The sequence below is a fragment of the Mesocricetus auratus genome, unplaced genomic scaffold (genome assembly GCF_017639785.1).
Source record: "Mesocricetus auratus isolate SY011 unplaced genomic scaffold, BCM_Maur_2.0 Super-Scaffold_100013, whole genome shotgun sequence".
NCBI classification, from domain to species: domain Eukaryota; kingdom Metazoa; phylum Chordata; class Mammalia; order Rodentia; family Cricetidae; genus Mesocricetus; species Mesocricetus auratus.
Genome location: NW_024429196.1, coordinates 82,676,426 through 82,702,883, shown reverse-complemented (window position 1 = coordinate 82,702,883; position 26,458 = coordinate 82,676,426). Strand labels below are relative to the sequence as shown.

The window sequence follows — 26,458 nt, the reverse complement described above, 5'->3', positions numbered from 1 at the left end:
AAGGAAGGAAGGAAGGAAGGAAGGAAGGAAGGAAGGAAGGAAAGAGAGGGTGTTTTTGAAGTATTTACCAGAGGAAACCAAAAACATACCATAGTTCTGAAGACAGAAGCAGCAGATGTACTTAGTCCAGTAGGAAACTTTCACAGTGGGACAGAACCCTAAATGAAAACGGAGAGAGCGAATCAAGGTCTTTGTTTTGGACAAGAGTGTGTCTCAGTGGTGGCTCCTTTCTAACATGAGTGAGGCACTGGATTCAATCCACAGCACTGTGTATATATATATAATGAGATGACTCAGAAATTAGCACAAGACCTGGGTTCAGTTCCCAGCACCTATGTGGCAGCTCAGTTTTCTGTAACTCTTTCTGGCTTCCTCAGCACTGCATGTACACGGTGCACAGTAATATGCAAAGGCAAAACACGCAGAGCATTAAAAAAAATAAACTTTTTAAAAAAGGTAGTTTGGGAGGCTGGAGAGATGGCTCAGAGGTTAAGAGCACTGACTGCTCTTCCAGAGGTCTTGAGTTCAATTCTCAGCAACCACATGGTGGCTCACAACCATCTACAATTCAATCTGGTGTATATGTAATAAATAAATAAATCTTAAAAAAAAAAAGTAGTTTGGGACCAGCAAGATGGCTCAGCAGGTAAAGCCACTTGCTGTGTAAGTCTGTGGACCTGATTTGATCCTTGGAGCTGACATGGTCTAAAGGAGAGAACCAACTTCACAAAGTTGCCCGGTGGCTTACACATTAGTACGGTTGGGCACATTCACAAACATAATAAATAATAACAACAATAATAAATAAAATTCATCAGCTCTGCTTTTGGGTTATCACTTCACCACACTCCAGTCCCCAGCTCCCTTTTCACCTGTCATTTCTGAGGATGTTCAGGGAGGAATTAAAGCCTGTTACGCAAACATCTGGATCTGGAAAATGTGTTTTTAAAGCGCTACCCTTCTTAGCACAGGCTGTTTGAAGTGTACTCTCAGGGTTCATGTGGCAAGGAGGGCTCTCTCTGGCAGGTCGAAACAAGCAATTAACTCACTGATAGGATCCTGGGAGCCTGAGAACTTGGCTCTGCTCATTGGCTGGGGCTCATGTTAAAAAGCTTCTTGGTGACAGAATTGTGGCATTAAGTAAATTGCCCTTTTCTTTTCTTTCCAAATATAGGTTATATATTTAGGAAGGACTCCAGAAGACGCATATAGAACATTAATCTTTGGAGATACAGCCTATATCCCTTTCAGGTAAAATGTATAAGTAATGTGGTAGATCTGTTTAGATCAGACCCTTACCAGGAAGTTTTTGGTGGTAATTCTTTTTCTTTGTTTTAAATGGTTATTTGTTTGTTTGTTTATGTCATATTCTGACTACAGTGTCCCCTCCCTCCTCTTCTCCCAGTCCCCACCACCACCACCACCTCTCATCCCCCTATCCACTCCTCCATTTTTATTCAGAAAATGGCAGGCCTCCCATGCATATCAAGTTGCAGTAAAACTAGGCACTTCCCCAGATGAGGCAACCCAGTAGGAGCAAAGGTTCCCAAAGGCTGTCAAGAGAATTAGAGACAGCTCCTGCTCCCACTGTTAGGAGTCCCACAGGAAGCCCAAGCTATACAACCATAACATATGCAGAGGGCCCCATGCAGGCTCCCTGGTTGTTGTTCAGTCTCTGTAAGACCCTACGAGCCCTGGTTAGTTGATTCTGTGGCTTTCCCGTCTGGTTCCTATAATCCTTCCCCCCTTCTCTTCTGCAGAATTCCCCGAGCTCCACCTAATGTTCAGCTGTGGCTCTCTGTATCTGTTTCTATCAGTTGCTAGATAAAGCCTCTCTGATGTTAATTGGGCAGAGTATCATCAGGCATCATTACATTGACTTTTTTTTTTTTTTTTTTTTTTTTGGCCAGTTGTGTGTGTTTGGTTCTGTCGTAGGTCTCTGGGCTATCTGGCCTCTGAATCCTGGGACTTCAGGCAGCATCACCTGTGGGCTTCTCCTGGCGTGAATCTCAGGCTGGGCCAGTCATTGGTGGGGCAGTCATTGGTTGGCCATTCCCACAATTTCTGCTCCTTCTTTACCCCAACACATTTTGTAGGCAGCACAAATTGTAGGTCAAAGGTTATGTGGCTGGGTTGGTATCCTGATCCCTCCACTGGAAGTCTTGCCTGGTTACAGGCAAGTTCATGCTACGTATCCACTAGTACTAGGAGTCTTAGGGTCACTGCTTGTAGATTCTTGGGAGTTTCCATTGCTCTATGTTTCTACCTCAGCCTCAAATGCCCTCCCCTCTTTTCCATTCATTTCTTTCGGTACTCTCTTCTTCCAACCCCAAACCTGACCCCTCCTATTACCATCCCCACCCACCCCTAGTTCATCTGCAAAATCTCTTCTATTCCCCTTCCCAGGAAGATCCAAGTGTCTCTCCTTGAGCCCTTCTTGTGACTTAGTTTCTCTGGGTTGGGTCTGTGAATCGTAGCATGATTATCCTATACATCTGATGCCTGCTTATGAAGTGAGTACATACCATGTTTGTCTTTCTGGGTTCAAGGTAATTCACTCAGGATGATTTTTCTAGGTCCATCCATTTGCCTGCAAGTTTCTTGATGCCATTGTTTTTAACAACTTGAGCAATACTCCCTCGTGGTTGAGAGGCATCTAGGTTCTTTCCAATTTCTGGCTCTTACCAATAAAACTGGTATGAATGTAGTTGAGTAAGTGTTCTTGTGGTAAGATGGAGCATTCTTTGGGTATATGCCCAAGAGTGGTATAGCTGGGTCTTGAGGTAGATCGATTCCCAGTTTTCTGAGAAACCGCCGTATTGATTTCCAAAGTGGCTGCACAAATTTGAACTCCACCAGCAAATGAAGGATTCTTCCCCTTGCTCCACATCCTCACCAGCATGAGCTGCCACTTGTGTTTTTGATACTAGACATTTTGACAGGTATAGGATGGAATATCAGAGTTGTTTCGTTTGCATTTCCCTGGTGACTATATTGGAGATTTCTTTAAATGTTTGTCAGCCATTTGTTGAGAGTTCTCTATTTAAATCTGTACCCTATTTTTTAATTGGGTTATTTATTTTTCTGAGGTCCCGTTTCATTAGTTATATATATATATATATTTGGAGATCAGCCCTCTGTCAAATGTGGGATTGGTGAAGATCTTTTCCAGTTCTATAGGCTGCTGTTTTGTCATATTGATGGTGTCCTTTGCTTTTGAGAAGCTTTTCAGTTTCACGGGGTCCCATTTATTGTCGATCTCAGTGCCTGCACTTTTGGTATTCTGTTCAGGAAGTTGTCTCCTGTGACAATGCATTCAAGGCTATTTCCCAGTTTCTCTTCTATCAGGTTCATTGTATCTGGATTTATGTTGAGGTATTTGGATTCACTTGGACTTGAGTTTTGTGCAGTGTGATAGATATGGATCAGTTTGCATTCGTGTACAGACTAGTACAAGTTGTTGAAAATGCTTCCTCTTTTCCATTGAATAATTTTGGTTTCTTTGTCAAAATCAAGTATTCATTTACATCAAGTATTGGATTTACATCTGGGTCTTCAATTTGATTCCATTGACCAACCAGTATATGCAGTTTTTATTACTGTTAGTATAAATATACAGGTAATGTGGTAGATCTATTTGATCATACCCTACCAGAAACTTTTGGGGGAGCCCTGGCAGGAAGGTATGTTTAGTGGTGTGACACTATAGATGCAGGAGTTGACAGTAACACCATTAGAATGTTGTCACTTCAGCCTCTTTGCTGGACACTAGTGACTCCCCCACCCCCACTCCTGTTACCAGAACCTCAAATGTCTCCTGACTTCACCTTCTGTCTCTAGAAATGATATGGGTGGAGTAGGACTTACTTGGCTGAGAACCAAGCTGTGATGAAGCCAGGGGAGAATCCTGGTGATACTGTGCCCAGTGCTACCCCAGGCTCCCAGGCAACCCACCCAGGAGTTCCCCTATTTCACAGGGGGAACGTTCTCAGCTACGCTTGACCCCTTTCCTTAGGAGCACAGCCAGCAGAGGTAGCAGGTGTGGCTACAGATGTTGCCACACCTGCAACAAAACCTGTCAGGCAGCTGTGTGTGGAGGAGAAGGTGGAGGCGGCAGTGCTCCTGCTCTGTGGGCAGTTAGCAGCCTCACCTCTCACCCACAGTGCAATTGTCTTCAAAGAATTTTAAAGAGAAAAAAAGTTTATAAAGCTCTAAGCTGATGAATCTAGCATCTTGTAGATGAACTCTAGAGTGTCTCCCTCACTGAAGACAGTTTCCTCCTCAGGTTGCTCTCTGGAACCCCCTCTCCCCCTTGAAACAGGGCTTCCATTGTTTTGGCAATGTTCAGAATTCAGTGATGTAGCGGTTGAAGGCCGTGGCTGAGACAGAATGCCCCATTCCTGTTAACTCATAGACTGTCCCAAATGTTCTGTGATTTGAGGTGGGTAGGAAGAGAGAAAGACATGAACTGAAGTAAGCCACTCATCGTTTTAACTTGTAACAGCAACTGTCTGTGTCTGTTAGAAGCAAATCTTGTATCAGCAATTGCAGAGTGAGAGGCAGGCATGTAGATCGGCTGCTGTTGCAGTGATGACCTTGTTCTCGAGAATTCTCCAAAGTATTAATCCCATATAGGCATTCTCACATCTCACACACAGGACATGAAATGCAAATAGGCTTACTTCCTTGCTAGAAAGTAGCACAAACAGTGTCAACCCCAGTTCCCACTACAACCTCCCTAGATAGTTCTAATTTGCTTTTCTCCCATTTTGTCTTTTATTTATTTATGTTTTGAGAGAGGCTATTACTATGTAAACCTTGCTGGCCTAGAATTTTCTATGTAGTCTAGGCTGGCCTCAAATGCAGATGCCTTCTGAATGCTGGAACTAAAGAGAGGTGAGGTGTGTACTACCAACCAGACTGCCTCAAAATCAACAAAATTCTTCCAGCCTCTGTCTCCTGAGTGCTGTGTTTAAAGATGTGGACCTAGTAGTGTATAATTTCTTATTAAATTATATCATTTCTTCTCTTAGTGAGAAAAGTAATCTAAAGGAGTATGCCTGTAATACTGTTACCTGTAGTAATACTCTGCTTCTTGGTTTTGTTGTAGTTTGTGTAAGTGGGTGTCTCTCTTTTCTCTTTTTTTGAGATAAGAGTTTGCATTGTCCCCTATCCTCTTGTGAGTACCTCCCAAATGCTAGGGTTACAGGCATGCACTACCAAGCCCATTTTGTGGTTGTTCATAGCTTGCTTTGGTTATCAGATAGAGAACTGACTCTTAGCTTTGCTGTTTCTGTCTCCTTTACAAACTTAAACCTCAGCTTGTATTCTGAAGATAGGAACTATAGTAGTACCTGCTCGAAGAGGTTATGCTTAAAAAAAAAAAAACCCAACAACAAATAAACCATAGTGCCTGCTCAGTATTTACAGCCCTTTCTCCTTTTTTAAAGTTGATACATACAATTTGTAAAGAAAACACTGATATTAAAAAAAAAACAAACATTGAGCCGGGCGTTGGTGGCGCACGCCTTTAATCCCAGCACTTGGGAGGCAGAGGCAGGCGGATCTCTGTGAGTTCGAGGCCAGCCTGGTCTACAAGAGCTAGTTCCAGGACAGCCTCCAAAGCCACAGAGAAACCCTGTCTCGAAAAACAAAACAAAAAACAAAACAAAACAAAAAACAAAACAAAAAAAACAAACATTGAAAAAATCAAATATTGCATATATATGTGTGCATGTGCACATGTATATGTGCAGAACTTAGGAATTGGACTCAGGCATTGTGCAAGCACACACCACTGAGCCTGCACCCCAGCGCACAACACTAAAATGAATTGTGCAGCTAAGTCTTACACATGTATGTGTGACTGCCACACTCTGGGATGTAGAACATGGCTCTTACCCCCAAAGATTTACTGCTGTGTCTTAGGCCTGTTTGCTTTTGAACTTTATCCAGTGTGCATCTTGAGGGGATGGCTCAGTAGTTAAAGCACTTGCTACACAGTCCTGGGGACCAGAATTTAGATTCTCCACAACCCACATAAATGCTGGGTGGGGAGACAGCCTGCCTGTAGTTCCTGCCTTCAAGACAGTGCGTGCCTAGAGCAAGCTAGGCTAGCAAGGCCAGTCATATAGGCGGACTCTGGCTTTGCTGAAAGATCTTGCTTACCCCAGTGAATATAGTGGAAGAGCAATGGAGGATGATTCCTGGTGGCTCAGGTCAGGCTATTCATGAAGCAAGCTTGTGTGTTCAGATAGTGTGAGGTAGGTCTTGAGTAGAGAAGGGCTTGAGCCATTGTAGTTCTCAAAGCATGCATCAAGTTCTTTGTAAGGCTGAATCAGTATGCCTTTAACTGGGTTGGAGAATTGTCGATCACATTAAGGCCAGGTGGTGGTGGTGCACACCTTTAATCCCAGTACTCAGGAGGCATAGGCAGGCAGACCTTTTTGAGTTTGAGATAAGCTTGGTCTACAGAGCGAGTTTTCCAGGACAGCCAGGGTACACAAAGAAACCGTGTAATGAAAAACCAAAAAAGAAAAAAGATAATGTAATGGTAGTAGTTAACAGTTACTGTCAAAGTCATTGCGTCACTGCGCTTTGAAAGTTCTCTCTCTTCCCATTGATTGATAGGGCTGGTTGTTGTCATTTTAAAATAGCGGCTTGAGAAAGATACCATGTGACAGAGCTCAAGTGGAGGGGTTTCTTAATAAGGGAAAGTGATCATAAAAAGGGGACAGGCCTCTGGGGGCAGGAGCAGCAGGAGAGAGGGGAGAGGGAGACGAAGGAAGGAAGGGAGAGCAGAGAGAGAGGGAGAGAATGAATGAGAGGATAGGAGGTGGGCAGGGCCCTTTTAAAAGAGAACGTAGTGTGTACAGGTGCTGTTCTTAGGAGCTGCAACTGAGGGTGTACCCTGTCAGAACCCCAAGGACAGGCCACTACAGATGCCTGAATACTAACACTGATGTAGTATTTCAGTGGCAATGTCTGCTGATGGATTATGCACTTGCTTAGATGTGGAGTGATTTTACCAAAGGTTTGGATGCTTTTGCTCTTGTGATTGTATTGGAATTTTGACCCTTAAGAATTAGAAAGGAGCCGGTTGGTGGTGGTGCTTGCCTTTCTTTAATCACAGCACTTGGGAGGCAGAGACAGGTGGTCTACAAAGTGAGTTCTAGGACAACCAGAACTGGACTGTTATACAGAGAAACCCTGACTTGAAAAACAACAACAAAAGAATTAGAAAGGTGGTTGGAGAGATAGCTCAGGGGTTAAAGGCACTGGCTGCTCTTCCAGAGGACCCAGGTTTAATTCCCAGTATCCACATGTCAGCTCACAACATCCTGTAACTCCAGTTCCATAAAATAAAATAAATTAAAAAAAAAGAATTAGAAAAAATTATCCAGTTCTAGTATAACTGTAAAAACAAAATGCTTGTGACCGTGCTGTAGAGATCATTGAAGCATTGGATTCTAGTCAGGTTTGTCTTGGGCTGAGTATGCTGTGGAACATTAACAGAGTAACACTTTGGGAATTTCAGAGACGCTGCCTATGGAAGCTGCAGTTTCTATATCACACTTCTCGACTGTTTTCACGCAGTAAGGAAGGTGAGTGTCTTGGAGAAGACAAGGCGTTGTTCTACACAGCTCTGTTAGAATTTCTTGAAGAGGTGTGTCAGGTTGGGAGTATTCCCTTCCCCTTTAGCGTTAAAGTGACCTCAGACCAATAAACAGCTCATTATGAATTTCTCATTGCTTCTGTGCATGAATGGGATGGAAAGGGCACAGACAGGAGACAGACTGGGGCTGTCAATCGTTGGTTGAGCACTTGTTTGGCATGTGAGAGGCCATGGGTTCAACCTCAGCATCACAAAAACAAGGCATAAGTAAGAGAGTTAATTACAGTTAGGGTTGTTACACAGAAAAACCATGTCTCCAAAAACCAGAGAGGATAGAGAGATAAGTAATTTGGTTCTAGATACAGTATTAGTTTTCAGTGTGTCTGATTTAAAAGAAAAAAAAATGTTGAATACTTTTTTTCCTCCAAGGTCTATTCATATATATTCTGTATTTGTAACACAGTAACTGAGGAGAGGGGAATATTAATTACTCAGTGTCAGTCTAGCATGTCCAAGGTCCTAGGCCCTATCCCCTGTACCAACAACAAAGTTGCTTGAGACTCAATTTTCTTTCCAGGCAGTGGTCTTTGAGTTCAACAAGGTAATTTGGACAACCATTAATTTGCCACAAAGCTTTATATAAAAGTAAATGAGTCATAACTGCTTTGTCAGAAAGTTTCAGGGCTTGGGGATGTGGCATAGGGGCCCCAAATAGTTGAACAAGAATCTCCCACACCCTTAGATGCTCAGCATGAATACAGCACTATTTTCTAAGACATTTCCTGGTGCTCAGTAGGAAATTGGGTAGGAAATTGGCCTTTTGTTTATCCTTTGTTCTTAAAAGTTTCCTTTCATATTTCAGGCAATGCAGTACGGCTTCTTTAATTTCAACACATTTAACCTTGATGAATATGAACACTATGAAGTAAGTCCTAGGTTCCTCTTCTCAGTTAAGTTCCTCCTTACTCCATACTTTACTGAGGTGCCATCTATATTGGGCGCTAACTCTCTTAGCATACTAAGTAATGCTTTTAATTTATCTGATATTGTCGCTACTGTTATTATTATTTATTACGTGTGTGTATGATGTGTATTGGTGAACTCGTGAGGTCAGAGGACACCTTGGTAGAGTCAGTTTTCTCCTTTCTGTCTACATAGGTTCTGGGGCTCACACTCTGGTCATCACACTTGTGTGGCAAGTGCTTGGTCTGTTGAGTCACCCTCCTGGCCCAGATAATGTTTTGATGGCTGTGTGCTTGTGAAATGGTTCCCAGAGTCAACCTCATTCACACATGTGTGCTATCTCTGCAGTGTTTGTGCTGCGGACATTTAAGGTGCAGGAACAGCTGGGTGGGTGGTGGTGGCCAGTGGTAGTGCACACCTTTAATCCCAATACTTGAGAGGCAGAGGCAGGTGGATCTCTGTGATTTCGAGGCCAGCCTGGTGTACAGAGTGAGTTCCAGGACAGCCAAAGCTATCTCAGAAAAACAAAATAAAAGATGCAGAAATAGTCTGCACATGAGATCCAGAACTTATTATTGGAAATTTGTGCTGTGACCAGAATTCCACCATGTGACCACATATATTTACTCTTTTATCCTACGTAAAGGAATAAAGAGAATTAAAAAAAAATATTAAACAATATGGCTGGGGAGATGCTTCATTGAAGACTGGAGTTTGAATGTCCAGAACCTACGAAAATACTAGGTGGCCATAGTGACTCTATATCATCCAGCTCTGGGTTCAGCTGAGAGACCTTTCATATGTGAGGTAGAAGGCAATCAAGGAAGACTGCTGATGTGGAAGTCTTGGGCTTCCACATGCTCATACCACACATCAACACACACATACACACGTATGAACCCAACACACAAACATGCACAGGCACATATACACATGAGGGGGAAAAATAAAATGAAATCGAAGGGTAAGAAACCTCACATCTTTTACCTTGGCTCTCCATTCATGATACCTTTTTGTTTCTTTGAGACAGGGTTTCTCTGTGTAGCTTTTGGAACTTGTCCTGGAACTTGCTCTGTAGATCAGACTGGCCCAGAACTCAGAGATCCTGCTGCCTATGCCTACCGAGTGCTGGGGTTAAAGGCATGTGCCACCACCACCAGGTCCATACGTGATTCTTAATGGTGGCTTCTGAGTTTGTTTAATAGATGGTTCCAGGGGAAACAGGTATTCATTGATACATAGTCTTTACAGTGCTTAGTTTAAGTTAGTCTTGGTGACCTTCCTGTAATGATGGGGATACAGGTTTGAATGAAGTTCTCAGTGTGGACACAGAAAGGCGATTAGTTGCTGTGTACTTGGCTGTTGTTATAGCCTATTTGTATTGACTGGACACTCTGTTTCAAGTTTTGAAAACTAAACACAAATAGCCAGGCCTGGTGGCAAACACCTTTAACTCCAGCACTCAGGAGGCAACAGCAGGTTTGGCGACAGCCTGGTCTGCATAGTGAGTTTTAAGCCATCCACGGCTACATAGTGACACTCTATTTAAAAACAAAAAGCCTGAAATGTTTTAAATAAAAGAGCAAACATTTTATTGGAATCTGCAAATTGAAAATCCAGGAGCAGAGCTGAGGAGATGGCTCAGTAAATAAAACAAGAATGAGAATCTGGTTTTAAATACCAGCACCCATGAAAATAACCCAGTGTAGCAGTTAACACCTATAATGCCAGCACTAGGGAGGTGTAGAAAGCAGAATTTCTGAGGTTCACTGGCCAACTATTTTAGCTAAATCAGTAAGCTACAGATTCAATGAGGAAATTTGTCTCAAAAAATAAGAAGAGGAGCTGACCTCTGTCTCTGTCTCTCCCCCTCCATCCCTCCTCCCTACCCCTTCCATCCCTCCCTGCCTCCCCCATAGTGAGATACATACCCTGCCCATACCTGTAGCACACACAACGGTGCTGGAAATGGGTCCTCACCTGTGACCATGCCCATCAGTGCTACGGGTATGGGTGGGGTGTATATCTCACTACAGTCTCTCATGTGGGAATGTCAGTTATTATTGCCAGATGACTCTGGTCCTGGCCTACCATATCAGATAAAGAAGATGGGACAGGAGAAAGTGTACAGGCAGGCAAACTCACAGATACCTTCTATTTCTTTTAACTTAAAGATTGAGGAAGTAGAGAATCCTTGATTCTTGGGTTCCCTCTTCAAAACAGATGTGTAAGATACTGTATTAAAGGCCCCCTGGAGACAGGGAAACTGGACTCTTTAGGTCTGGTAATAGTCACTTTGAATGAACTTCCTCAGAAGGAGAGGAGGCTCTGCAGACAGCCATGCACTCATATCCCAAGTCCACAGATAATTAGCTTTTGCAGTCAATTTCTGAAGAACTTTTATTTAGAAAACTGAAGTATAATGTGTTTTGTTGATGGTCTAGGCTCTTTTTGTGGCAAAGGTAAAACATATCCCGGGATTCATTTGTGACAGCTGTATCTTCCTTGTAATGCCAATCTGTTTCTAAAGTGCAATATTTGACTATGTCCTTCAGTGACTGTATAACTACCACTACCATCATTACTCCTCCTCCTCGTCCTCCTCGTCACCATAAAATTAAACACGTAAAATTAAATATACTTTCTTGGGGCTGGGGAGAGAGGGCTCAGGGGATATAAAGTACTTGCTGTACAAACTTGGGTTTGGATCCCTAGAAGCCATATGAAAGCCAGGCAGGTGGGCATACATGGCTGAGACCTGTAATCCCAGCACTTAAAAAGAAAGAGACAGATGATCCTGGGGGTGAGCCAGACCAGTCTATTTAGAGTCCAGAGTCCGAAAGCTCTGCCTTTAGCAAGAGACCACGTTCCAATAAATGAAGTGGAAAGTGGTTGAACACCAGGTATCAGCTTTGGGCCTCCACACATGTGAACATAGACAGACACACACAGACACACACAGACACACTATACACACTTAAAATACTTTTTCTGGGTATATGAAATACTAAAAATAGCAGTTGGCACATGAAGCACCGTGTTTCTATTACCACAGTTGTTAAGTGATTTTTTTTTTCCTTTTGCCACTGATTCTTTGCGTCACAGTCAATTGCCTTTTATTTCTTAAGTCTTGTTATGCTGGGGGGGGGGGTGGTGCATGCTTAGTAATCCCAGCACTTGGAAGGCAGTGGCAGACAGAGCTCTGTTGAGTTCAAGGGCATCCTAGTCTACATAGCAAGTTCAGATCAGCCAAGGTTACATAATGTGAGACCCTGCCCCCCCCCCAAAAAAGAAACATAAAAGCAAGGTGGATAACACCTGAAGAATGACACCCAAGGCTGTTCTCTGTTCTCAGCACACACATACACAACAAACATAATATTGTCTCCCTCTTACTATATAGAGACAATGGAGACATTACTTCTGACACTCTTCCTATTGTTACTCAGGGAGTCAAAATTATTTATATTGGAAAATACTTTGTCTGTTTAGGATAATGGAGTGTGGGGGGGCTTTCTAGAGTCCTCTCATACACTAGAAAAGTCTGTTTTCTTAATAGGAGTTAATTTCGTATAATAAGAATTTATTCAGATGAAATAGCCAGGCTGTCGAAATATAATTGAGTGCAGGGTATGTTTTCTAGGCTGAAGACTTACGCAGAGAAATACTTTCAAAACAAAGTGATGACACTAGGAAAGTTAGCCATCCCTTGGAAATACTCAAAGTGGGGCAGAATAGATTTCTATCTTGTGCTGGGTGAACAGCTGACACGCTAAAGCCACTGGCTTTGAACTCTGAGAGTGTTGAAAAGGGAGCTGGAAGGAGATGCGGTCCCAAAGCTAATTGTGCTAATCTTTCCCTTGTAGAAAGCAGAAAATGGAGATTTCAACTGGATAATACCGGATCGGTTTCTTGCCTTCTGTGGACCCCATTCAAAATCCAGACTTGAGAGTGGTATGCAAAACTGTGGAACCAGGATGGCCTTGTCTTTTTCCTTTGGAAGTAGGACAGCAAGCTGGGCACAGTAGCTGTGCCTGTTGTCCCAGCTGTTTGTGAGTCTGAGTGAGGCAGAAGGATAGTTCCAGTCCTGAATTCTGGTGTGCTGAATGGTTGGGTGTCTGGGATAGGCTCAGCATTCCATGCTCACCTCCTGGCAGTGGAGCTCCTGAGTTGCCTATCAAAGGGGTTAGGAAGAAACCAAAGAATTAAGCTAAGCTTGACTCAGTCTTTATGATTTAACTGCTCTTGGTTATTTGAGCACATTGTTTTGCCTGGGTGTTAACTTTTTAAGCTTCTGTTTTTTACAGTTATAATCAAACGGGTACTCAGTCCCCAATCCAGACAGTTTCCACCCACTTTCCAGGTGAAACTATTTTCCATTGTTTCCTTCCTGCATTTTACAAGATGTGGTGCATTTTTTTTTTATGTAGGTTACCACCAACATTCTCCTGAGACTTATATTCCGTATTTTAAGAATCACAATGTAACTACCATTATCCGTCTGAATAAAAGGATGTATGATGCTAAGCGCTTTACGGAAGCTGGTTTCGATCACCATGATCTTTTCTTTCCGGATGGCAGCACTCCTGCTGAGTCAATTGTCCAAGAATTTCTGGATATTTGTGAAAGTGTTGAGGGTGCCATTGCTGTGCATTGCAAAGGTAAGCAGCTAGGTTGGGTTAAAGGGCAGTGTTCATATATGAGTATGTGTGTAGAAATGTGTTGTGTCCCTTTATGTTACATTGCAATACACATCACACTACACCATTGAAAGAATGACTTAAAGCTTTTTTTTATGACATTGAGAAAGAGAGAGGAAACTTGTGGGAGTCAATTCTTTCACCATGTAGTTTCCTGGAATAGAACCCACATCATCAGACTTGGCAGCAAGTGCTTTTATCAGTTGATCCATCTCACTGGCCAGAAAGAACGATTTTTTGTTTGTTTGTTTGTTTGTTTTTCGAGACAGGGTTTCTCTGTATTGCTTTGGAGGCTGTCCTGGAACTAGCTCTTGTAGACCAGGCTGGCCTCGAACTCACAGAGATCCGCCTGCCTCTGCCTCCCGAGTGCTGGGATTAAAGGCGTGCACCACCAACGCCTGGCCCAGAAAGAACGATTTTAAAACCCTGTAATTGTATGAACTTAACTTTCAAGAGTCAGCCTACAAAGGCTTAGCATATTAAAGTATGCATATTTATTCAAGAGTCTGTCCTGTGCCTGTGTGGTAACTCCTTAGGTTGTCAGTGATAGAGCCAAGGCCCAACTGCTGCTTTCTGTGTAGAGAATAAGATCTGGCAAGATATATTTCAGCAGCTGTAACAGTTTCTGATACTAAACGTTCCTTAAACGACTGTAAATGATGTACTGTGTGACTGTAGTAGAGTTCATTTAACTTTAATGTGAGCTAGTTAATTAAGGAGACAAGGAATATAATCACTAAGAAAAATTCAATAGCAAGGAAACAAAAAAATTAAAACAATCACCAAATTAATTTCTGGAGTTGAAATTGTGTTTGTAGGTAGGAATGTAGCTATGATCACAACATTCAAATGTTGATTTTGTAGTGGAAGATGATAGATAAATAATAAATGAATAGATAGATAAATAAACAGACAGAAGATAGATAGATAAAATGGAAGAGGAGCCAGTAAAGTATACAAAATTCCCAAAACTATTCTTGACAAGGATCAACTAGTGGATTCTCTAGACAGATGATTTAAAACAGCTACCTCAACAGTGCTTATGGTGAAAAGAAAGTAAGGGAAAAGAAGGGGAAAAAAAACTGTGTGAGCAAAATTCAAGTGTGAGTAGAAGACAAAAACCATAAAAGTAAACCCAAAAAAATATTTCTGGAAATAACTTTAAAAGCTTATTGGCAGGGTTCCAAAGCATACTGTCTCAGGCAGAAGGAAGAAGCCGGGACTATAAAGAACAGAGCCAGTAAACAGACACAGGTCAGGGCTAGAGAGATAGCTCAACAATTAAGAGCACTGGCCACTCTGGCTGTTCTTCCAAAGGATCTGGGTTCAGTTCCCAGCACCCACGCGGCAGTTCACAACTTGTCTGAAACTGCGGTTCCAGGGGACGTGGCAGCCTCCCACATACATACACACAGGAAAAAGTTCCAGTGTATACCAAAAGAAAAAAAGAAAAGAAAAAAGTCACCAGGTCTGAGAATAGGGAAAAAGGGGTCAAGAAGAGAACGGAGCAAAAATCTAGCAGAGTTGAGGAACAAAGTCCCGGAGACCAGATATATGTGGTGGATGCTACAGCAGAGGAGGGGGAGAAAAAAAAGGAGGCAAGCTGTTTGCCTGGAAAAATTTCCCAATTTGATAAAAGACATGATTGTAGACATTCTCCAAACTCCCAACAAAACAAACTCAGAAACTCACATGACTGTCTAAAGACAGAGACACTGAAAGAAGTAAGAGAGGGAACACCTTTATTACCAGATCTTCCATCGGAAGCTGTGGAAGCCTGAGACAGTGAATTGACAATAATGCAATTACTGAAGGAAAAACACTACAGCCAAGAGTCCCATAAGTCTTCAAAACTCCCTCAAAAATAAGGAAGCAGTAAGCCACCCTTGTTACAACTTGACCAGTACCCTGTTAGATGAATTGGAAGGATCCCAGAGAATGACTCAAAGTCATATGAAGAAGCAAGAGGTAAATATGCACATAGAAAGGTTAAAGACTAGTAATAGCTTTTTAAGTATTGTTGCTATTGTAATATAACTACTGCAACATATAAAATAATAGAAAACCAATAGAAAAATCAACAAAATCCAGGGATGGTTCTTCAAAAAGTTTTAAAAAAAATCACAAACCTTACATTGATGAATTACTTACATTGATGAAGATGAAAGAGAAAAGGCTCAATTATTACGATGAGAAGTGACGGTGGGGACAATAATGGAGATTCTATAGAAATGCTAAGAGGACCTGAACTTGGATTCATATATAAGAAGTTAAGTATGGCTGTAGACACCTGTAACTTCTAAGTAGGGTTGGAGCCGACAGGAAGATTGCTGGACTTAGTGGCCTGACAGCCTAGATGAAAACAGCAAACTCTAGGTTCATTGAGAGACCCTGTTGCAAGGGGATTAGGTGGAGAGCAATGAAGCTGGACATATGTGTATGAACACATGTGAACATCCAATAAGAGATTACTGTGAACAATTGCAGAACAAAAAGTTGGATAGTGGAAATGAAGTGGAAAATTCCTGGAAACACAAAACCCACCAGTGCAGGGTTACCATGAGATGCAGAAGGTGGGTTCAAAGTTAAACACCAAGGAGGCTGAATTGAAGCTCTTCCTTGATGAAGGACAACTCTGGACCCAATTCATCACCTGTGACTGATACTGGTTCTCAGAGACTTACTCAAAATTTAGGAAAATGAAGATCTCATAAGTTGTATGAAGCCAGGATTGCCTTGCTACCTAACACAAGCTTAGAAGCCATACAGTACTGTCAACATTGTGAACATCCTGAACAAAGTGTTTATCAGCTGAATTCAGTAACATAGTAGATGGATTATAGGGACCTGGGTATCCACTGGTAGAGGGTTTGCTTTGCAAACATGATGACATGGATTTGATTTGCAGCGCTCCATAACCCAAGTGTCATGGTATACACCTGCAATCCTAGCATTGGGGACACGAACACAGGAGGATCAGAATTCAAGATTGTCCTCAACCACATAGTGAGTTTGAGGCCAGCATGGGGTACAGGAGACCCTAAGATAATATAATACAGTGAAGGTGAAGTATCATTCACTCTAATAAAATGATTGTCCTGGAATTACATAAGTGGTGCAATATAGAAAAGTCAGTATGAATCTCTACGGTAACAGTGAGGTAAAAAAAAAAAAAAAAAACGACATCATCATCTCTGCTAATGTAGGAATGACATTTGGCAGATTTCGGCACCTCCCTTTTATGATAAAAGCACTGAGAACAAAACCATGTATAAAAAGCCCACAGCCACTGTGACACTGTGGGTGGCTGGAGGCTGAAACTGTTCATTGCTTACTCTCATCTGGGGTGGTTTTTCCTAGCAGCCGCCTTGGTTCTCTCCCATACAGTTCCAGTTTATTAAAAGGAGTCATGGAGTCGGTGAGTCCATCATCTCTACTATGAGCTGTCTGTCTGCGAAGGCAGACCTGCTGTTGGATGGAAAAACTAGTCTTTTATTTTTTTTTTTTTGCTCAGACTTTGATGGCCTGGAAGAGAATGGCCCACATTATGAAAAGCAGTGTGCTTACTAAAAACGGCACCAGTTGAAATGCTGAACTTAACCAAAAATTCCTTCCAAGTTGACACAACACATCAACCATCATAGGAGTTAGCTATCATGGCCTCTGTAAGAGGAGAGAAGAGGACTTAGGAGATGACTCAGGGTCCAGAGTTCTTACCCATGCCAATTGTGAGACTGGAGTTCAGATCTCCTGAATATACACAAATGCTAGGTGATCATGTAGCCCACCAATAGTTACAGGGAAGGAAGAGATGGGATTTCCAGACTAGCTACCCAAACCAGCCATATGGGTGAAACCTGTCAGGTTCAGTTCAGAAACCCTGCCTTGTGAATAAGATGTAGAGCAATCAAGGAAGACTCTGAAGACTTCTGCTTAGGGCTTCCTCATGCATGTGCCCCCTCAAATGAAACCCTGCATACACACTCAACATGTGTACCATCTGTAGAGACATACAAAGTGGAAGGAAGAGTTACAAGGAAAACTGAGGTTGAGGGTAGAGCTTAGGGCAGAGTGCTTGTCTTAACATATCCTCAGCATTCCTCCCCTCAAGCAGAGAGTGCATAGGTACAGATGTTGAGTGGGTAGCACTGTTGGATGTGGTAGCAAATACAAGGCTTGGGTAGAAAACCCTATTAAAAATTACGTGTGTGTGTGTGTATGTATGTATGTATGTATGTGCGTGCGCACACGCGTACACACCTGGTTGAATTATGTGTACCACACACGTGCAAGTGCCTTTGAGCCAGAGGATGACTGATCTCTTGGAAATGGAGTTTCAGGCAGTTATGAGCCACCTGATGGGAACTGAGCCTGGGTCCTTTGTAAGAGCAGTAAGTGCTCTTAAACATTAGGTCCCCTCTCCAGCTCCAAATACCACATTTCTTCAGAGTCCCTGTCCAGAAAATGATTCTCAATCAGTCTTTAACTTCACATCGAATCCTCAGGGGGATTTTAGAAGGATCCAGTCTTTTCTCCTGGGCCGCATCCCACTTAGGTCTCAAGGATGAGACCTAGTGCTGGCCTTCATACGTCTTTTCAGACTGACTTAGAGAAACTTTGTAGAGGGAAGCAAGACCCTGGGAACCCCTTTCATTTATACCAGGCTCTGTTGAGAAAAATTTCTACTGTCTCTGGATGTTTGTTTTTTTCTTACTCTTGTTCAGGGAATTCCTGAGGGTGTGCAACCAGGTTTCATTGATTGGTTTGTTTTTCTAGCTGGCCTTGGTCGAACAGGTACTCTGATAGGCTGCTACCTCATGAAGCATTATAGGATGACGGCAGCTGAGAGCATTGCCTGGCTCAGGATCTGCAGACCGGGTTCAGTGATTGGGCCCCAGCAGCAGTTTCTGGTCATGTGAGTACGGTGGGAGCTTGTCTCCTGTTGACAGCAGGAACGGTGGTGAGGGTGTCCTTAGGGACAGCTGTATTTTGATGTTGTTTAAACACTCTAGGAAACAGTCAAGCCTCTGGCTGGAAGGCGACTATTTACGTCAGAAGTTGAGAGGGCAGGAGAACGGACCTCTCAGAGCAGCCTTCTCCAAACACCTCTCGGATGTTGATGACATTTCGATAAGTGGGCTTGAGAATCAAGACAAGCAAGAGTCTGAGCTGGTAATGGAACCATCCCGATCACGCTGTTGTTATTGCTGTAAATGCTGTTGAGATCCTTGTAGGGCATGGAGAAAACTATAGGTAAAGATAATAAAGGGGCTATCACCACACAGTCATGTTTAGATACAACCCTCTCTAGAAATGTTTGACTGAAAAGGAAGTCGTGTGCGCATAGAATATTTTACTTCCTAAACTCAGGTGGGAACTAGCAGTAGGGAGTAAGCTCCTCCTACCCCAGCGTCCTTCCTCTCATTTCAGCTGCTTTAGCAGCTCAAATGGAGAACTCTCAAAGAACCACAGTTGTGGCAGACAGCAGTACTCTGCTAAGGATTAGTGAATGGATGATCAAATTTTAACAAGTTCTAAAGCCAAAAGCTGATATGTATCTTTGCTCCCTTACAAAGAGAGGTGGTTCGGGTGACTTTGATTGTCTTAAAATATGGCTGGTAGTTTGGTTTTTTTGAAAACTATTGCAACATTCAAAAGAAACTTAAAGCACGTGTGTGTGTGTGTGTGTGTGTGTGTGTGTGTTATGTGCGTACATGCGTGTGTGCACAGTATAACCGCCTCTCTGAGTGCTCAACCATGTCTCTGAGTTTATGTGCGTGAGCATGCATGTTTCTCTGTGTATGTGTGCATAGATGTGTGTATGCCTTTGTGTGCGTGTGTGCGTGCGTGTGCGTGTGCATGCCTGAATAAGTAGCCACTTGGCTTCTATAACAACCTAAGTTAATGATTGCTCGGTGTTTTGTTTTGTTTTTGTTATTTTAATGCATACAGTATAGTGATGATGATGAAATCAATGGAGTGACACAAGGAGACAGACTTCGGACCCTGAAAAGTCGGAGACAATCAAAAGCCAACACTATCCCCCTCGCGTGAGTGGTTTCCGTCACTGTGGTCACACTTGTTTATTATGTATGGGTCCCTTGTGGACATTTTTTTCCTGCATACTTTTCTCTCTAGCCACATACCTATTCGCAGTGACCACTTGTATGATTTAAAATCTAGAGATGCTCCCCTGGGAAGTGCTCAGCCATTCCTTTATCTCTGTCTTCTACCGTAACCCCAGGAACCATGGTAGATAAGAAAGCAATGTTAGAAAAACTTCTATCCATAGATAGTCAGCTGTGACACCCTCAAGAGAGTAATAGCAGTTGTCAAGACCCGGATAACAGAGTTGGCCATGGTTACATGTCAGTCATAAGTCTGCACACAGTTGTCATATGATGTCTTAAAATCATTATATCGTTCCATAGTAATGATTAACTCATCCCCAAATTATGATTCTATAACTCTTTTTGTCTGGAGAATTGAGTTTCGAATTTAGACAGAGGTTTAGCACAATAAGAAGTCTGGTAGTTAGTGGGTGTCTTTAACCCCACATGAACTTCTTAAGCACTTGTGTTAATTTGGGTTCACCTACAGGGGACATCTACAATTGGAATACAAATACAGGAACTCAAACGGTGTAGCCACTGTTCCTTTCTTGAGGCTTCTCTTCAGTATGTGCTCCCACCCAGGCAGTTGCTCCTGTCCTTCTCAGAGCTCCCCTTTCACTGTGGACCCCATATTCATCCCTTCTGTGAGGAAAGGCTGGTGGAGATAAGTCTCTATCTTAAGTGTCTGGCAGTGCAGTAAGAAGCTATTGAAAAGGTTCTTCAATGTGCGTCAGGTCCAAAGCAAAGTGTCAAGGTTTTCAACATACATCCTTGTGTTAATTTACGATGTCAGTTCTGACTTTAGGCATCTATTAAGCAATCTCCTTGTTATAAATGGTGCCTTTTATGTAATTTATTTTATACAAATGAGTAGATCTTTAGTGTATGGGGTATGTTAATTTGAAATGCCATTTTTTTTTTATTTCATTAAGGTTTTTCTCTGAAACTTTTCTGGTTATTTTTATTCACAAAATAATCATCCTGAAACTAATTCTAGATCTGATGGGTGAAGGAACCTCCAAACAGCCCACCACAGACCTAGCTGATCTTTTGAGTCACGTGGGAGCTTACCTTATAATGCAGCAGCTTCTTGTTAGAACTTCTGGGGTGGAGTCTGAGAGTCTTATTTTCTAATAAGCCTTTTTGCCTACCCCTTGCTCCTGGAGGGGATGGGGGTGGGACATGATACCCTTTGAATTGCAAAGGGTTGCACATACTTGGTGTTTAAGTCTGTCTGTCCATTGTCAGTTTGTTTATTTATTTTATTTATTCTGTTTTTTTGTGACAGGGTTTCTCTGTGTAGCTTTGGAGCCTCTCCTGGCACTGGCTCTGTAGGCCAGGATGGCCTCGAACTCACAGAGATCTGCCTGCCTCTGTCTCCAAGTGCAGGGACTAAAGGTGTGCACCACCACCTCCTGGCTCAGTTTTCTTAATAAGTTGGTTGGTTTTTTTGTTTTGTTTTTGTTTTTCACATTTAGAAGCTAGGTTAGGAGTTAGGGGATACAGATTCTGCTTGGTCAGAAGTTCTTGTTATCAGCTAGAGAGATGTCTCAGTGGTTGAGCATGCTTTCTGCTCTTGCAGAGGCCCCAAGTTTGGCTCCCAGCACCCAGATCAAGTAGCATGAAACCACCTGAAAACTCCCACTCCAGGGAATCTCTGTTTTCTGCAGGTGTGCACGCATCTACACACACACACACAATCCTTTTTATTTAATATGTATACGGTGTTCTATCTGCATACATGCTTGCACACCAAGAGAAGGCATCAGTTCTCATTATAGATGGTTGTGAGCTACCATGTGGTTGCTAGGAATTGAACTCGGGACCTCTGGAAGAACAGACAGTGTTCTTGTTCTTAACCTCTGAGCCATCTCTCCAGCCTGTAATCCTTTTTTTTTTTTTTTTTAAAGTTCTTGTTAAGTAGAACCTTCTCCACTCTATTCAGAAATATGTTTTCTGGAGCTAAAATTATTGAGTGAGTGATCTCCTTCTTAGGGAAGCTGAGATGCAATTCATAGCATGAAGACTAAAATGTAAAGAACCTTGGAACTGGCAGATGATTTCAGGTGTTCTACCATTCAGCAGACTATGTGAGGCTGTCTGGTCTCTAGAAGTCTGATCTTCTCAGTAATGGCTGGATGACAGCAGCTGGAGGGTTCCAGTAGAGCTTCATGGAAGATTCCTTGCGGGGGTGGGGGATATGGGGTTTAATTTCCTTCATTGCTGGAAAAGGAAGGGAGAGGAGGAAGAAAAGAGTGGGGGAGAAGAGGCAGCTAGGAAAGACTGGGTGAAAGGCTGGCTTTCTCTGCAGACATTTGTTTAGTTATCCTCCCCCCACCCCAGGGTTGAATATAAAAACACAAGGATGACAGTTGCTGAAGCACTCTCAGAGTGAAATTGAAATTTTAATAGAACAGCCCTCAAATTGCCTCCTCTCCACATAGATAGCAAACTTTCAGACTCAAGTTTTCCTAATTTTCCATTTAGAGATTGGAAAACTCTGGGGTCTTTTTCGGGGAGCACAGTAAATCCGCGTCCTTCAGTTCCTACCTCCCCACTCGACACAGGTATTGGTAAATTATTTGCCTCCATGTTGGTACTTGGAAGATATTCAAAGAAAGAACGGAAGACAAATGTCCTAAGGAATCCTAGGAGGAGGCTGCAGAGAGAAATTAAATGTTTCTCCTTGTGATTGGTTTCTCTTTAGGAAATGTCAGTGTTGGGGAAAAGTTTGTTATATTAGAAGTGGTAATGTAGCTCTCTCATTGGAGAGCCTGGCCCATGCTGACTTCATGAGGTCGGTAACTCACTTTATAGCCATCTGACCTTTAAGGCTGGATGGCAAGTGTATTTTCCATGCTAAAATCGACTTGTTGGCTTGTTAGTAACCCTGTTTGTATTAGTTACTTTCCTATTGCTGTGGTTAGAATACCAGAGGGGGATGTATCGTCATGGTGAAGTCAGGGCAGCAGGAGACCGAGGAGGCACCTGGTCACAACTCACCTGATGTGTGCACGCTCAACCCACTTCCTCCTCTTTTTTTTTTTTTTTTTTTGGTGATGGTGCCATTCACGATGCATCCTTCCCATATCAGTCTAATCTTAGATAACCCCTCACAGATGTGACTTACCTCTTGGGTTACCTGTATTTTTATTAAGTTGCCAGTATTGACCACCAGTGAGGGTGGGGTTATAGTTGTATTCTACATAGTCATAAGGTAGAAACATACAATTACTTTAGAAAAATCACTTAAACACAACAGTGCATGAGAGATAGGTGAACATTTCAACTAAGAAAAATAACTCTTAGGCTTTGAGTTTTACCAGAGGAACAAAGGAAAATCTACAGACTCCATTTGCATGCCATTCCCAACTAAGATGACATTGTGGTCAGTGACTATAAATGAAAATAAGGTGAAAAATGGTTGAGGAAGACCCTGGCTACACACACACACACACATACACACACACACACACACACACACACACACACACACACACAAAACTGGGTATGCAATATACACTTACAATCCTTGCACCCTGGCTACACACACACACACACACACACACACACACACACAAAACTGGGTATGCAATATACACTTACAATCCTTGCACCTAAGCACTTGAAAGATGGTGGCAGGAAGATCAGAAGTTCAAGGTTATCCTCAACTACATAGTAAGGTCAGGGTCAGCCTGGGCAATAGGAGACATTGTCTTAAGAAAGAAGGGAACAGAAAGAGAAGGGAAAATATATACCAAGTTTTGAATGTGTAGTAGTTACTTTTCTGTTGCTGTAACACCATAACCAAGGCAACTTATAGAAGAAAATGTTTATTTGGGCTTAATGTCTCGGGGGGTTGGAGTCCATTGACATCACAGGGAAGTGACAGCAAGCGTAGTAGCAGCCCTGGCAGCTGGAGCAGGAAATGAAAACTCAAGTTTTGAGCTGTAGGCAGGAAGCCAAGAGATCCACCTGGGAATGACAAGAGCCCATTCCCAATGACCTGCTTTCCCACCAAGGTCACACCTCGTGCACCTAACCTTCTCAGTCAACTGGGGACGAGTGTTTAAACAACTAAGGCTTTCAAATCACCTCTGGTAGTATAAAGAAAATAAGGAAGCATGCACAGTGTGACGACAGTGGTGACAATGGTGTCTTCTGGTCAGGCGTGCTTCTGTGATTCTGTGAACTCCCAACCGAGGAGGGAACTCATTCCCATTTCATAGTCATGCCTCCTGTGTCAGACAAGCCTGTGGGTTGTTTCTGCCTCCTTTTCTCCCCGTGCTCAGGTGGAGTGTTTTTGTACGAGCCTACTACATATTTGACTGTGGCCAGCTTAAGTATTGCCAGTCAGTGTGGTGGGGCGGTCATCCCGACTAGAGATGGAGTCTAACCATTTGTTCCTGCTTGTTAAACTAAAGTCAGCGTTTTTGTCTCAACAGAAATCGGACCACCACCACCCTTGTTTCCCGCCCCTTTGCCATCACAGTTGCTGCTCTGGGACTTTTAGGGTGTCTTAAAGCTACAGGTGGCCCTGTGTATTTTATTACATGACTTATTTTGGCTTTCCTATGTGAACATCTGTTCTTTCCCCTTCCGTCCTTTCCAGATGTCCCCTAGCTGTGCTGACTTCTGCACTGTGTAGTCTTGCCATCTGGTGGATTGTGTGTGACTACATTCTTCCCACCCTGCTGTTCTGTCTTGATGGCTTCAGAACACAGTAGCCATCCGGACCCTTTGCAGATAGTTTTGCTGTGTAAGTTTCCTGTACTGTTTCCCTCTTGCCTTCCCCCCTCCCCCCGTTTTGTCCAGCGTGGTTTTCAAGGTGCATGTGTTTCTCCTTCCGGCTCTCCTGGCTGTTTTGGTTTGCTTATTTTCCAGGGTCCTCTCTCTTAATCTTTTCTATGAATGCGATGGTAGGAGTTGGGGGAGGTCATCAGTGATTCTTTTAAGCCAAGGATGTTAAAAATAACACCTGTTTTTTTTTTTAAAGTTTTACTAGTTATTTATAAATATGGGCATTGGAACAGTTTTCTTTCCTGTCAGAAATGTTTAGGTAGCTTGGGCTAATTAGTCTGGTCTCCTTTCTACCGGGGCTGTGAACACCTCTCATTCTCTGTACCTTGACTGTCTCTCCAGTCAGAAGAGTTTTCTCACCATTTCTTCTTTTACCAAAGATTGGGTTTTGCAGCATTGAGGGCTAGTGAGGACTGTGGCCTGATTTCTGCCCATGGAACAGCTCTCTTCAAGTCACCTGCCTGTCTTTGGTATGTAGAGCCATCCACTCTCATGGCACGTCTTCCTCTATGTTAAGTGAAACTAGGAGGCAGGGAGCTGGCTTTGTGCTCATGTACAGTCTCTGGATTCTGCTTTCCCAAAAGTAGCTAGACTATCTTTATTAGGTTATGTATACATGCTTGTGGTCTCTTGAGGTCTGTCATCTTCTTTTCGGCAAAATGTGGCAGGAAATGCCTGTGTGGAACACTACAGTTAAGGCACACACAGGGAGACCATGTCCTACAACAACACTCCATATCTGGTTTTTTTTTTTTTCTCACTCCCATAACCTTTATTCTGCTCATCCCAGAAATGACTTTTCTTGTCGTGCTTGGACGTAGAAATTACCAAAGTATGCAGAATTCCCCTCTAGGATCTCTTCAAAGTATAAGTACATTATAACCAACCCTGGTCCTTTATGGTTCTGTTGAGTGTTTTCATATGACTGAAGTAAATGATAAATGAATCTGAGTCCACTCTTTTTTTTTTTTTTTTTTTTTTTTTGATTTTCGAGATGGGAGTTTCTCAGTGGCTTTGGAGGCTGTCATGGAACTAGCTCTTATAGACCAGGCTGGTCTCAAACTTACAGAGATCCGCCTGCCTCTGCCTCATGAGTGCTGGAATTAAAGACGTGCGCCACCAATGCCCAGCAAGTCCACTCTTTAAGAAAGAAAATCCCCTCTCCCCCCCCCCAAAAAAGAAAGAAAACCCACTGAACACATTTTTACTTATGGCATTTCCTTGAATATGGTGAGTTTATAGTCTCATATTCACTTAGGATTCTGTAGAATCTTTATTTATTTATAATCTATTGACTGAAGAGTAGTGATGCCTTTTATAGTTTATTTTTCTCAGACTGTTCCAAAGGGCCAAGATGTTCTGAATGGGTGGAGTTGTTGCTAATAATATTTGTCTTCAAGGCTCAAATGTCTTCAGCTTAAATGTTGCTTCTGCTGGGTATTTCCTCCTCAGTGTCCTCTGCAAGAATTAAGTCACCTGTAGCTGGTGTCCCCACCACAATTCAGGACCTAAGCAGGGCATTCCATTTAGCCTACCTACTGACTTGAACTTAAAGCAAAAGCCTTTCTGTACCTGAGGCAAGTAACAAGTGTGATCTTTGTAGCCACTAGTTCCTTGTCCCATTCTTCCTAAGAGGCTTAATTTGTGGGTGACAGTTCACTGCTCCATTGTGATTGGCCGTTGCTGTTAGCTGGTGAGAGAGAAGAGAGAGCCTTGCCTAGCAACCATTAAGAATCCATTAGCTGGTGTCCTGGAGCCTAAGACCAGAAAGCATTTAATGTTCTGTGTCTAGTGGGTGCGTGGGGGAGAGTGCCACTAGAGAAAAGCTCTATGGCAGTGGTCCCTTAGAAAGCCATCAGGGACACTTGGTTTGTTTGTTTGTGTGTTTTTTAACTTGGCTGCTTGTCTCACATTTTCACTGTCCAAATCTGGAGCTGCTAGGGCATAACAGAGAAGGCAGTGGTCTATGGTTTGGGCACAAGGTAAGAAAGACCAATGCAAATTTCACTGGGGAAGATAGAAGAGTGAATATTCTGTGTATTGCATGGGGAAAACCACGTGAGGTGGGCAGGTGGCAGAGAGAAACACTTGAGTTTGGCTCCCTCGCCCTGTCTGAGCCAGTTTAGCCTCTTGCTGGTAGTATGCAACCGTAGTCAGCCCTGGAGCTTTCCCACTGTATTGGTGTGCTGACTGCCCACTTAAGTCAGATAACCCGAGGCCTTTCTGGTGTGATGAATGCATGCTAAATTTCCTTCTGAGCTTCAAAG

The 26,458-nt window shown here is 42.8% G+C and overlaps 1 protein-coding gene across 17 annotated transcripts in view; it reads left to right on the top strand.

Annotated features, from left to right (window-relative positions):
* The window catches only part of Cdc14b (cell division cycle 14B), a 93,688-nt gene that overhangs the window by 54,179 nt on the left and 13,051 nt on the right, over window positions 1-26,458 (top strand). For 8 of the 17 annotated variants that reach the window (XR_005881042.1, XM_040756151.1, XM_040756158.1 and 5 more), the window contains exons 5-12: window positions 1,175-1,251; window positions 7,538-7,604; window positions 8,478-8,540; window positions 12,445-12,532; window positions 13,009-13,239; window positions 18,055-18,193; window positions 18,291-18,450; window positions 19,231-19,328. Coding sequence is in view for 14 of the 17 variants with exons in the window: in XM_040756151.1 (XP_040612085.1) it covers window positions 1,175-1,251; window positions 7,538-7,604; window positions 8,478-8,540; window positions 12,445-12,532; window positions 13,009-13,239; window positions 18,055-18,193; window positions 18,291-18,450; window positions 19,231-19,328 (923 nt within the window). In the remaining 3 variants the exon portion in view is untranslated. Of the gene's footprint in view, window positions 1-1,174; window positions 1,252-7,537; window positions 7,605-8,477; window positions 8,541-12,444; window positions 12,533-13,008; window positions 13,240-18,054; window positions 18,194-18,290; window positions 18,532-19,230; window positions 19,329-23,836; window positions 23,923-24,003; window positions 24,151-24,571; window positions 24,662-26,458 lie in introns of those variants that run through there. The other 9 variants (XM_040756154.1, XM_040756147.1, XM_040756159.1 and 6 more) reach the window with 4 other exon arrangements.